The sequence below is a fragment of the Eurytemora carolleeae genome, unplaced genomic scaffold (assembly GCF_000591075.1).
Source record: "Eurytemora carolleeae unplaced genomic scaffold, Eaff_2.0 scaffold848, whole genome shotgun sequence".
Taxonomy (NCBI): Eukaryota; Metazoa; Arthropoda; class Copepoda; order Calanoida; family Temoridae; genus Eurytemora; species Eurytemora carolleeae.
Genome location: NW_019396738.1, coordinates 74,832 through 86,932, shown reverse-complemented (window position 1 = coordinate 86,932; position 12,101 = coordinate 74,832). Strand labels below are relative to the sequence as shown.

The following is a 12,101-nucleotide window of genomic DNA, read 5'->3' as shown; positions in this document are numbered from 1 at the left end:
AAAGCCTTTGTTAACAATCTTTATTTTCTGCAAAAACTCAGTGGTAGGCGATTATATCAATACAAAATGAAGAAGACTTATTTGTAAACTTGTAATTAGAAAAAAGCTTGTAAATAATCAAAACTTAAATAAAAAGTCGTCTTCGTTGGATTTATATAGTCCGAGTCGCTTACCACTGTATTTCCAGATCTATCTCAATACGTCACACTAATATGTAAACAAACTCATTCTCCTTAGGTCCGCAGAGTCCGCACTCATTTGCGAGAATCATTCTATTATCGATCATAATCTCACAACATTGATCTTGTTTCTGTTTTGTTTTGTTCATTTTTCATTGCATGTATAATTATAATCTGGTTTTTTTCTTCATTCAGAACATTAAGCAATGATTATTGTAAATACTTAGCCAAAATATCTGAAAAACAATGATTAGTAATTGAACCAACTTTAGAAAACGGTTGCAGCAATCATATCTTTATTGTCGTCTCTCAATTTTCATCTTTTCTTCAGAAACCGTTTAATGTTGAAATTCAGAATTCATATATGTTTGAAATATTAATGGTCTACGACTTCGGGTTGCAAAGACTGAAAAATCAGAGTGTATGGCAAGAATTCAGTTTCTTTTTATTTAACCGTGTAATATTTTTCGTCATTTTCTATAGTACTGATGAGGTTACAAAAATATATTGAAATTAATTTCCAAACAAGATTGTTTCTTTCTACTAGAGTGAAAACCTTTTTTTGGCAACAAGGACACCTTACAATTAATAATTCAATTACGTGTTAATAATGATAACTTTTTATTGTGTTTACGTCATATACAGGGTTACTCACAAAGGATGAGACTTCAGAGACGACTGTACGGAATTTATACTGTCAGTTTCCTTATATTCACTATTCCCTGCAACTGTAAACTTGGTTGTTTCTTTGCCATATCATTAAATAAGCCATTAGATTACCATATCTAAGGCAGAAGACTAAATTTAACCTTGGTATAGTCACATTTTAAGAGTTTCCGGTCGTCTTTACAGTCTCATCCTTTGTGGGTAACCCTGAATGATTTAAAACTTAAAACCACTAAAATAAATATTTTAAAAGACTTTTTTTTTACTTTTTCTTCGAGAAAGGACAATAATCTTTTTTTATGAATTGGTATAAATACTGGAAAGGTATACAGAAAGCCTATATTTTATTACCATGGAGGCCCATGCCCTGTCTATCCTTTTATCTATCTATCCATCTAGCTATCTATCTATCGCTCTTGTCTATTTCTAAAGCCATGAGAACCCTGAGTTTTGCAGGGGAAATCCTTTCTCAAGACTAGATATAACTTTACCTGAAACCAATTTTCCAGAACAATTTAATTTGAATATTTAAGTTTGACATTAGATTTTAGAGAATAGGGGTGGAGAGTGGGGGGTGGTACCGATGGGAACTTTAGAAAGGTGAAACAGAATGCAGTGTAGTTGACTGGTAACCTTAGAAGAGGAAACAACATTCTCATTTTCAATTCTTAATAATCAAGTTTCTTAATAGTCTAAAATTCATTTGTCATGGGATTTGAAATCAAGCACGTTTCAAATATAATGGTGAGCACGTTACAAGCATAATATTGAGCACGTTCTAAACATAAAAGTGAGCACGTTCTAAACATAGTAGTTAGCACGTTCTAAACTTAGTAGTTAAAACGTTCTAAATGTAGAAGTTAGCACGTTATAAACATAATATTTAGCATGTTCTAAACAAATTAGTGAGCACATTCTTAACATAATAGTCAGCACGTTCCAAATATAGTATTCAGGACTTTCTAAACATAGCAGTTAAAACGTTCTAAGCATGACAGTGAGCACCTTCTAGGAATAATAGTGAGCACTTTTTAAACATAGTATTTAACACGTTCTGAACAAAATAGTGAGCTAGTTCTAATTATAGTAGTTAGCATGTTCTAATAATAGTATTTAGAACGTTATAAACATAATAGTGAGTACGTTTTAAACATAGTATTTAGCACGTTCTAAGCATAAGAGTAAACATGTTCTAAACATATAGCACATTATCTTTTTGGTAACCAAGTTTGAAATATAATGGTTAGCATGTTCTTTTCAGTATTTTTCAACCAAATAAGTTAGAAGTCCTAAATATTAAGACCGTTTAGACATAATAGTTAGTTATTATTTAGGCATATTATTCAAATAAACAACGTTTGTAAGCTTTAAACATGAAAAACGCAATGTCAAACATTTAGTTAGGCCGTTCTAAAAGTAAAAATTAGAATGTTTTAAACATAAAAGTTAGCTCTTGTCAAATCAAACAGATTTAAGTAAATCAGTCAGTGCGTTTTAAACACATTATTTGCCACGTTTTTAAACATATTAGAAAGCAAGTTTTAATCACATTATTTTTTACGTTTTAACATATTAGATAGCAAGTTTTAATCACATTATTTTTTACACTTCAAACATATTAGACAGCAAGTTTTAATCACATTATTTTCTACACTTGAAACATATTAGATAGTAAGTTGTAATAACATTATTTTCTACACTTCAAACATATTAGATAGCAAGTTTTAATCACATTATTTCTACACTTCAAACATATTAGATAGCAAGTTTTAATCACATTATTTTCTACACTTCAAACATATTAGATAGCAAGTTTTAATAATATCAAACTTTATTAAAACAGTTAATAATTAAACTATTACGTTTATTAAAAATCTAAACATATATGTTTTTCCGTCATCAAGGTTTCCTAGAATGTGACGTGGCTAGCAAGTAGCATCAAGGTTTCCTAGAATGTGACGTGGCTAGCAAGTAGCATCAAGGTTTCCTAGAATGTGACGTGGCTAGCAAGTAGCATCAAGGTTTCCTAGAATGTGACGTGGCTAGCAAGTAGCATCAAGGTTTCCTAGAATGTGACGTGGCTAGCAGGTAGCATCAAATGTCGATTCTAAATAAGAACTCTTTATACTAATTAAACCTAAATATGATAAAAAATATCCATTAAAATTGTTTTCATAAAATATATTAAAAACAATTACTTTTAAGTTTCCATCCTCATCGGCTAAATCTAGACGTAATAAAAAGTAAATATTATGCGATATTTCTTGGACGACTTTGTGACTTCGTAGCTTCGCTTGTTTTGATCTGGCGCCATGCAAAGTGTGAAAAAGGCAATTTATTTGATTGCCAAATCAAACTTTTCAACTTTCCTTTTCAAAGACGCAGCAACGTTATGTTGTTAATTTTATAAATTGAATTCGCATTTTTTCCAGGATCAATTTTCTGGATTGACATGGACTAAAGGTTTATAACCAACATGATAGGACATAAATAATTTCCTATAAAACAGCATGGTTTAATGCACTGAACTTTTCTTTTTTGAAAGATAAACTTATGAAAGATAAACTTATGAAAGATAAACTTCTGAAGATAAACTTATGAAAGATAAACTTATGAAAGACAAAATCTTGAAAGTACAAACTCTTGTAAAAAAAAACTCCTGAAGTTTAATAAAACCCTGGGAAGGAATACAAAAACAAAACGATCGTTTTATGATAGCATAGAATTTAATTTTCCGTTCAATATTTCAGATACTTAGTTCTCACATGCTGCGTGCGAGACTGGTAAAAAATATGTTTGCTCTCAACTTTAATCTATAAAAAGTCAGGTAGATATACAAACAAAACTTTCAGATCAAATATTTTCTGACAAAGAGCCATGTTAAAATTATTTGTTGCAAAAACATTTAAACTTATTTCTAGACATTGCTACTCACAATGCACGCAGATTTTAAAATGGCACTTGCTAATAATTAAAGCTATGGCTGGGCATGTGCTCTGAATAAAGAAATGTTAATTTGCTGAGCAAATCATTGATAAAATACAATAAATTTTATTGGAAACCGATGGATGGAGAAGGAGAAAAGGAAAACAATACATTCAGCAGAATATATATAGAAAATAAGTGTGACGCATGATATTTAAAAATTTTAACAAAATTAAGACATCTCTGTTTTTGTTTAATTGATAAATAGTTTCTATCTATATAATAAAACAAGACATTCGTATATATATATGTTGCGGCTGGACCGATTGGGCTGAACCTTTTTGTGGACACTCAGAGGTTATTGGCTAAAAAATCAAATTTGTTTTTACATTTTTTTTCACGGGCAACGCCGGGCCCTTCAGCTAGTCTTATATAAATCAAATTATGTTTCATATATTATATAACTGAATCCTACTATTTTCTATATCCGTCTTTTTATATTGCATAGATGGAGGAGATAAAGAATGAAAAACTAAGATCTAATGGAAAGATCTTAATTAGAAAAGTTAAATTAACTTCAAATCTTTATAAATTAAGGAGATAGAAGTTAGGGGATGGAAGGGGGTGATTCTATTTCAAATCTTACAATACCTATAACGAAAATAAATGCAAAATCTACGTTAGAGCTTCCATAGTGTAATCAGATGTCAAAACTTTTGTGCAGTTGGGAATCTTGGGATCAACCTTTGATTGATCCATCTTTCCAGCAGACAAACAGATCAATTTCATTCCTCAACGTGGTCACGTGATGTTCATGCTCTTCAGGGATAGCTTTAGTTAAGAGATCAAGCATTGATTGATCAATCTTTTCCAGCAGACATGCAGATCAATTTCATTCCTAAACGATGTCAAGTGATGGTCATGCTCTGCAGGGATAGCTTTAGCTAAGGGATCAAGCATTGATCTTCAAATTTAAAAGTGTCCGCATTTGATATCGAGATCAAGTATTCAGAAGTTGGAAGTTTTGTGCTGTTAATCTCGGGATCAAGCATATGCAGATATACGAATTAATTCCCCTTCGATATCCTGTGGTGGTTAAACCCTCAAGGGATGTAATGAATTATGCTACCATGATTAGTACGATCTTTATTATCTATGTTTCGTTATCTATTTTATCTATGTTCATGTTGACCCTGACCGGCCATTCCGGTCAGTTCTCATTTTTTAAAAGAAATTTCCATTTTGAAAAAGTATATATCAGCGAAGAACTTTATTATAAAGATAAGAGATCTGAGCCGAAAACTTTAGAATTGTGGATATCGAGATCAAAGCTTGATCTCCTCTCTAAAAATCTTAAGATTAATTTAGTCTATAGATTGTATCCGGAAAGTGTATAAAATTCAACCAATCAGAGTGTTAATTGTAGAAGTCGAACAGCCAATTAGAAGAGCAAGTTTTTTTTAATTTTTGCTTGCGCAACTCTCATTGGTTGCAATTTAGCAGGAAAATCCTAAAAAGATGATTAAGCAAAAGATCAAAAGTGTCGAAAGTAATCACGATTAAGGGTATCCAATACAAGAGTTTTCAACTCTACTGGATTTAGATATCTTAGTGCTATAATTATTTTACGACCTATAAATATCTCAGCATAAATGTGACTTCTTTCAGGTTTGGTCACCCTGAAAAGTGTCGGTAGTAGTCTTGTCTTGAAGCTTTGCTTCAATTTTGCTTCTAAATCTAACGTTTGCGTGAACAGGAAGATTACTATTGAAAATTAGTTTATTGGGTTTATTTTATTTTTTGAATTCTTCTATTTACCGAATATTTAAGCGATAGAAAATCTGTTTTTTTTTGCTATTTTTCTGTTGAATATCATTTGTTTACATTACTACAAGAAACTGCAGTACCCTTTTTTCGTAATCAAAAACATTGGTTTCATGTTATAACTTATATGATAGAGAAAAGTTATTCTGCCAAAACTATATATTCTGTATATTTTCTATCCAACAAAAGCATATATTCTGTATATTTTCTATCCAACAAAATTATATATTCTGTATATTTTCTATCCAACAAAAGTATATATTCTGTATATTTTCTATCCAACAAAAATATATATTCTGTATATTTTCTATAATATGATAAGTTTTGAATAATAAAAGAAAATAATCTATATATTAATTTGGCTTGTCTGTTTGTCTGTTTGTCTGTTTGTATCCAATAAACGTCAAAACGGCTGAACCGATCGGGCCCAATTTTTTTGTGGGACATCTAGGGACTCCAGGGAAGGTTTATGAATCATCAAAATTTCAAATATTTGTCTCCATCAAAATTCGATCGTCATTAAATTTTTTGAAATTTTGAAAATCCGCGAATTTTTTTGTGAAAATCCGCGAATTATTTTTGTTTGGTTTTACGATGTACACAAAGAGAACATGTTCACAATTAATTTAGGAGATGGGCGCGAAGCGCCCTCTAAGGCTAGAAAGAAGGGCGCGAAGCGCCTTGAATTTCTAGTTTTTCTATATTTTGAAATGTTTGCATAGATGAGTTGTGAAAAAAAATTTTTTTGATGAATTTTATTTGCAAAAGAGATAGCTAAATGAAAAACATTATATAGCTGAAGGTATCTATATATAAAATATTATATAGCTGAAGGTATCTATATATAAAACATTATATAGCTGAAGGTATCTATATATAAAACATTATATAGCTGAAGGTATCTATATATAAAACATTATATAGCTGAAGGTATCTATATATAAAATAAAAAAAATTGTCTGAAAATAATTTGATTTCTTCTCTCTCATATCTGTTTCCGAGAATTGACAATTGACTAACTATTTATTTATTTACTGTTTACTGGCTGCAAAGAGAATAAAAGGGAAACTAATTTAACGTGTTTTTCAGCCAGAAGTTCTGCCAAGAGGTGAGCTAAAAAGGTGAGAAACATTAAATGTTTAAGTTTTAAACAAATATTTTATTTGATATTTGATACGCTTATTGTAGTATTTTTCCCGTTTTGTGAGGGCTTTTGGTAATATAGTGATTTTATCTCTATTTTTATTTCTAATTTTCAATTTTTATTACTTTATTTTTAATTTATTTTTCTAAAAATTTTATATTTTTCAGTTTAGGATGGGTCAGGAGCTTAGAACAATTTTCACTTTCATCTGTCTACTTACCATAATAAGTAAACCAATAATAATATATTTTTCAAATCTAGTTCAATTCAGAAATAAGTTTAACTTGACTTTGTTTGTCTCGGTTCAAAATTGTTAAGACTTTTTATCTACAAATGATCGGAATCATGTTTTAATCGCTATATTTTAGCAACCCAATGTCGTGGATCTTAGATATTTCAAACTCTGCTTTCTGTTAGATCAAATAATCTAATTTTGAAATATCAAAGATGTTCACCATTTTGATATCAATTGTCTTTCAACGACCTTTTTAAGTTTAATAAATTTAAATAATTTAATGAACAACGACCAAATTCTTTTTTATTTAAATTTTAAAGTTGATGAGTTTTAAAGATTCAATAGAGTCTCCTGTTTAATGAAACAAAAATCCAGTCTCAACCGGTTTAAAGCAAATTTATTTTTTGATTTGGTATTTGTCACGGTTAGGACTTCAGAAATTAAACTTTGCTTTCCCTTTTTATGACTGTAAACAGGTTGTTTTCAGTTGATGTTCAACAAATTTACTTGGTAAAAAATTATATTTTTTTTTTTTTTTGAGAAAAATGTTAAAATTCTACAATATTTAGATGATTTTAGCAATTGCTGCCAGGATTCAGTTAAATCCGAAGGATGCAGGATAGTAGCTGCTGGAACAGGTAAAAATTTACGATAAACTAATTAGAGCTAAGCATGTGCTGAGGAATGCTGAATAGTGATAGCTGCTGGAACAGGTAACAATTCACGCTAAACTAACTAGAGCTAAGTATGTCCCGAGGGGTGCTGGATAGTAGCTGGAGGAACATGTAACCATTCACTCTATACTAACTAGAGCTAAGTATCTCCCCAGGGGTGCTGGATAGTATAGCTGCAGGAAAAGGTAACAATTCACGCTAAGCTAACTAGAGCTAAGTATGTCCCAAGAAATGCTGGATAGTATAGCTGCAGGAACGCTAAACTTATCAGAGCTAAGTATTTCTCAAGGGATGCAGGATAGTATAGCTGCAGGAACGGGTATTCAATCACGTTAAACTAATTGTAGTTAAATATGCTCGCGAGTTATCAGGAATAGATTTTAAAGTAATATTGTAATGGTATAGGACAGCTTGAGTGCCTGTGTGGAATGGGTTGCAAGAAGGAATTTCCATTCCATTCGAAGCAAGAGTGTGAGAAACAGCTGACAGGTGAGGAGCTTAGGTTCAGGTCAAACTTAAAGTTAAGGTCAAGGTTTTACTTATTGTCATGGTTAGAGTTAAGGTCAAGTTCAGAGTTTAGGTCAAGTTCAGAGTTAAGGTCAAGTTCAGAGTTTAGGTCAAGTGCAGAGTTAAGGTCAAGTGCAGAGTTAAGGTCAAGTTCAGAGTTAAGGTCAAGTTCAGAGTTAAGGTCAAGTTCAGAGTTAAGGTCAAGTTCAGAGTTAAGGTCAAGTTCAAAGTTAAAGTCAAGTTCAGGGTTAAGGTCAAGGTTAGAGTTACGGCCAACACCATATTTTTTAATGCAAAGGTAGGGTTAAGGTTTTTGATCTTTTTATAATTTATAATTTATAATTTTGAAGTTCATTATTTGTTCAGCCGAGGCTGGAAGTGGAGATATGTGTTTGAGAAAGCCATGTAAAAACAATGGCGTCTGCGTTCAGCTGAAATATGGCGGATACAGGTGGTTTTTATTTTTAAACAATATTTTTAAAAACCCCTTTATAAATATATCTTTTTCAGGTGTGAGTGCACAGGAACTAAATTCTTTGGTAGAACATGTGAATTGGGTAAAAAGACAATTATTTATAGAAGGACCCTGTTAAAAATAGGAATATAACTTGGAACAAAATCAAACAAACACACAAACCACCATTTCACAAGGAACAGAAGTTCATTTTATTTCAGTCTAAAAACTTGCATTTTTCTGATTAAATAAAGCTGATGGGGTGGTTGCAAGGTTGCAAAGTCGTACCGCTGATTCCAAACAGAACTTGCTTCTTCATAACGTTGAAAATTAGAGTGAATTATATTGATCTATCATTGTCCCATTCATATTGAAAGAAGTGTATCTGCCAAGTTTTAAAGTAGTAGATAATTTTATAAATGAATAAAATAAAGATAATAACAAAAATTTAATGAAGAAAGCAGAATTAGATCTAAACTTCTATAATTGATGGATCCTTTGTAGTAAAAGCTCATTTTCAATCGCTTGGTGGGTGTAAGTGCTTTAAAAGCCTATGCACCATTTTTCGAGAAAAGAATTTTGGAAACTTTGATACTTATTACATTTTTCTAAATTGGAATTAGAATTAATAATTAGTTTATTTGGGAGACATTTTTAATTCAATTGGTGCATTAAGGTTTCTCTTGAATTTATCAAAAAAAAATTTTGAAAATTGAAAATTGAAAATTCAAATGTTCCCAGAAGAACCGAAAAAAGCAAAAATTAACCCGACATGGTAAAAAAGACATGATTAACTTTGCAAAAAAAATTGTTCTAAAAGGGACTGTACACGTTCTTTCAAGTGAACCTCCATTGATATAGTGTCATATTCGATTCACAACAGCACCAAGTCTAATAAAGTGTAAATTATATATCATGCATGTGTTTGTTATCAAAACTGTTTATTTTCATTTGATAAAATTATCAGAAACTATTGATATAATTATTTGAAACTATTGATATAATTATTTGAAACTATTAATATAATTTTCAGAAACACTAGATAAAATTATCAGAAACTATGATAAAATTATCAGAAACTCTGATAAAATTATCAGAAACTGTAGATAAAATTATCAGAAACTATAGATATAATTATCAGAAACTATGATAAAATTATCAGAAACTATAGATATAATTATCAGAAACTATGATAAAATTATCAGAAACTATTGATAAAATTATCAGAAACTATTGATATAATTATCAGAAACTATAGATAAAATTATCAGAAACTATAGATATAATTATCAGAAACTATGATAAAATTATCAGAAACTATTGATAAAATTATCAGAAACTATAGATATAATTATCAGAAACTATAGATAAAATTATCAGAAACTATGATAAAATTATCAGAAGTTATTGATATAATTATCAGAAACTATAGATAAAATTATCAGAAACTATTGATAGCATTTTCAGAATCTATTGATAAAATTATCAGAAACTGTAGATAAAATTATCAGAAACTATTGATAAAATTATCAGAAACTATAAATGATAAAATTATCAGAAACTACAGATAAAATTATCAGAAACTATAGATAAAATTATCAGAAACTATAAATGATAAAATTATCAGAAACTACAGATAAAATTATCAGAAACTATAGATAAAATTATCAGAAACTATAAATAAAATTATCAGAAACTATAAATGATAAATTATCAGAAACTATAAATAAAATTTTCAGAAACTATAAATGATAAATTATCAGAAACACTTTATCGACTTTATCTTCCTCAATATTGTTCCGACTAACGTGTACTGTTGTAAATCGTGCATGTCCCTCTTAAAATGGAGGGTCGATTAAGATAACGACGACTTCCCTTTAAAGAGCGTGTTGACAAAAATTAAATGGGGTAAAATTTTAAACCTAATGATAAAAGTTGGATTGTATGGGGAATCTGTAAAATAAGACGTTTTCCTTGTGACCAAAAAAACCTTAAATCAAATAAGATTAAATTAAAACTTGACCCATAAAACTGTTGAAAACGATTTTTGAAGGCTCAAATGTTGATTTTAAATACTCCAACAAGCATAAATCGAAACTATTGTGGATTTCTATAAGATTGCATAAATGTCGTCTTCCTATACCACAGTTTTATGGATCCGTAGTGTAATTATTTTATTAAGATAATGAACTATTTAAATATAGAGTGGTTCCGATCAAGGTTTCCAACAAAAATCCTCTTACTTTTTGTCAACTTTTCTTCTAGGATATTTTTTTCCCATAAATCTAATGTTTGTTTATTTCAGATTGTCCAGAAAGATTGGGTAAAAACGCCCTGATAGACTTGAAGGAAGAAAACTATCCATTGGAGTGTCTAATGATATAGATGGAGCCACACCTCCTGAGAAACTACCCCGCCCACATAAATATTTACCACACCTCCTGAGAAACTACCCCGCCCCCATAAATATTTACCACACCTCCTGAGAAACTACCCCCCCCCACATAAATATTTACAATTTATGCTTTGACCTCTGCAACCCAACGTATACCCTATAAACTGCACTGTTAGCCTTTCGTTGAATCTTAGTGCGCCTCCCTCAAACGATGCAGTTAAATTAAAAGTTGTTTTTATATTTAAATGTTAGAAGATTGTTCATAAAAAGTGGAATAAGATAATATTGAAAACGATTAGTCCCCTTGGGAAACGTTTCATATCAGCTTCTCTTCCAAAAATCAGAAAAAATAAAAAATAACTGATCGGTTGCGAATTTGATTTTTACTCATCCTGGGCTACCTGGACACTTTTAAACAAAAGTTGAAAGACTGTAAAAAAATATTTATTTGTAAAAAATATCGTCCGCGAAATAAAAATAAAGGAGAATGTAAAGGGACACGGTTCAGCCCTTGCATGAATGGGGGAGGGGGTCAGATCCAAGAAAAAGTAAAGAGGCATTGTGAGGTTTAAACCCACCAAAAAATTCACGAGAAATTACTAATTGATAAAAAAAAACTTTGCTCAACTTGAAATTTTTACTTTTAAATTGAAAAAATTCTGAGTTTGTAAATCCTTTTAGCTGCAATGTAAATCACTTTCTGGTCTATCAATTCAGTAAATAGATGTATAGTAATAAATAATAGATTCTTAAAAAATTGTTTTTTGTACTTTGTGTTTAGTGTTTTTACTTTTTAATAAATATGTTAATTACGTTAAATCTTTGATTTCATTTTTCAGAAATAAAGAATTCTTTTTATTGTTTTACAAGCTATTGGCCAAGGTGCCAGATATTTGCAACTGATTTTTGATTTAGTTTTGAAATACTAATAGTTTCTTGCTGAGTCCTTATCATCAAAACCCGATCACTTCTGTCCGAAATTTTAATATTCTATAAAATCTCCGAACTTCATGGGGAGACATAAAACAAGATTAAATTAAAAGAATTAAAAGATTTTTTTTAAAAAGTGTCTTGCCTATAACTGGATTATGAAAATGC

The 12,101-nt window shown here is 30.2% G+C and overlaps 1 protein-coding gene across 2 annotated transcripts; it reads left to right on the top strand.

Annotated features, from left to right (window-relative positions):
- The first annotated feature begins 2,655 nt into the window (after positions 1–2,655).
- Positions 2,656–11,822, top strand: LOC111707969 (protein crumbs). Of its 2 annotated transcripts, XM_023481167.1 has the most exons (10): positions 2,656–2,894; positions 3,596–3,672; positions 6,684–6,715; positions 6,906–6,966; positions 7,543–7,611; positions 8,053–8,136; positions 8,521–8,605; positions 8,665–8,711; positions 10,914–11,033; positions 11,075–11,822. In XM_023481167.1, exons 4-9 carry the CDS (start codon positions 6,912–6,914, stop codon positions 10,991–10,993), a joined length of 420 nt encoding a protein of 139 aa, XP_023336935.1. In that variant the 5' UTR covers positions 2,656–2,894; positions 3,596–3,672; positions 6,684–6,715; positions 6,906–6,911; the 3' UTR covers positions 10,994–11,033; positions 11,075–11,822. The 2 variants fall into 2 exon arrangements, with proteins under 2 accessions (XP_023336935.1, XP_023336933.1); XM_023481165.1 differs by having other exon boundaries at positions 2,658–2,894; positions 6,911–6,966; positions 10,914–11,822.
- Positions 11,823–12,101: the final 279 nt, after the last annotated feature.

Excerpts from the sequence above, each read along its gene's own strand:
- LOC111707969 (XM_023481167.1), top strand. The coding sequence starts at position 6,912 with ATGGGTCAGGAGCTTAGAACAATTTTCACTTTCATCTGTCTACTTACC. Across the intron at positions 6,967-7,542 it reads CTGTCTACTTACCATAATAA|ATGATTTTAGCAATTGCTGC; the intron begins GTAAACCAATAA and ends TACAATATTTAG. Across the intron at positions 8,712-10,913 it reads TGGTAGAACATGTGAATTGG|ATTGTCCAGAAAGATTGGGT; the intron begins GTAAAAAGACAA and ends TGTTTATTTCAG.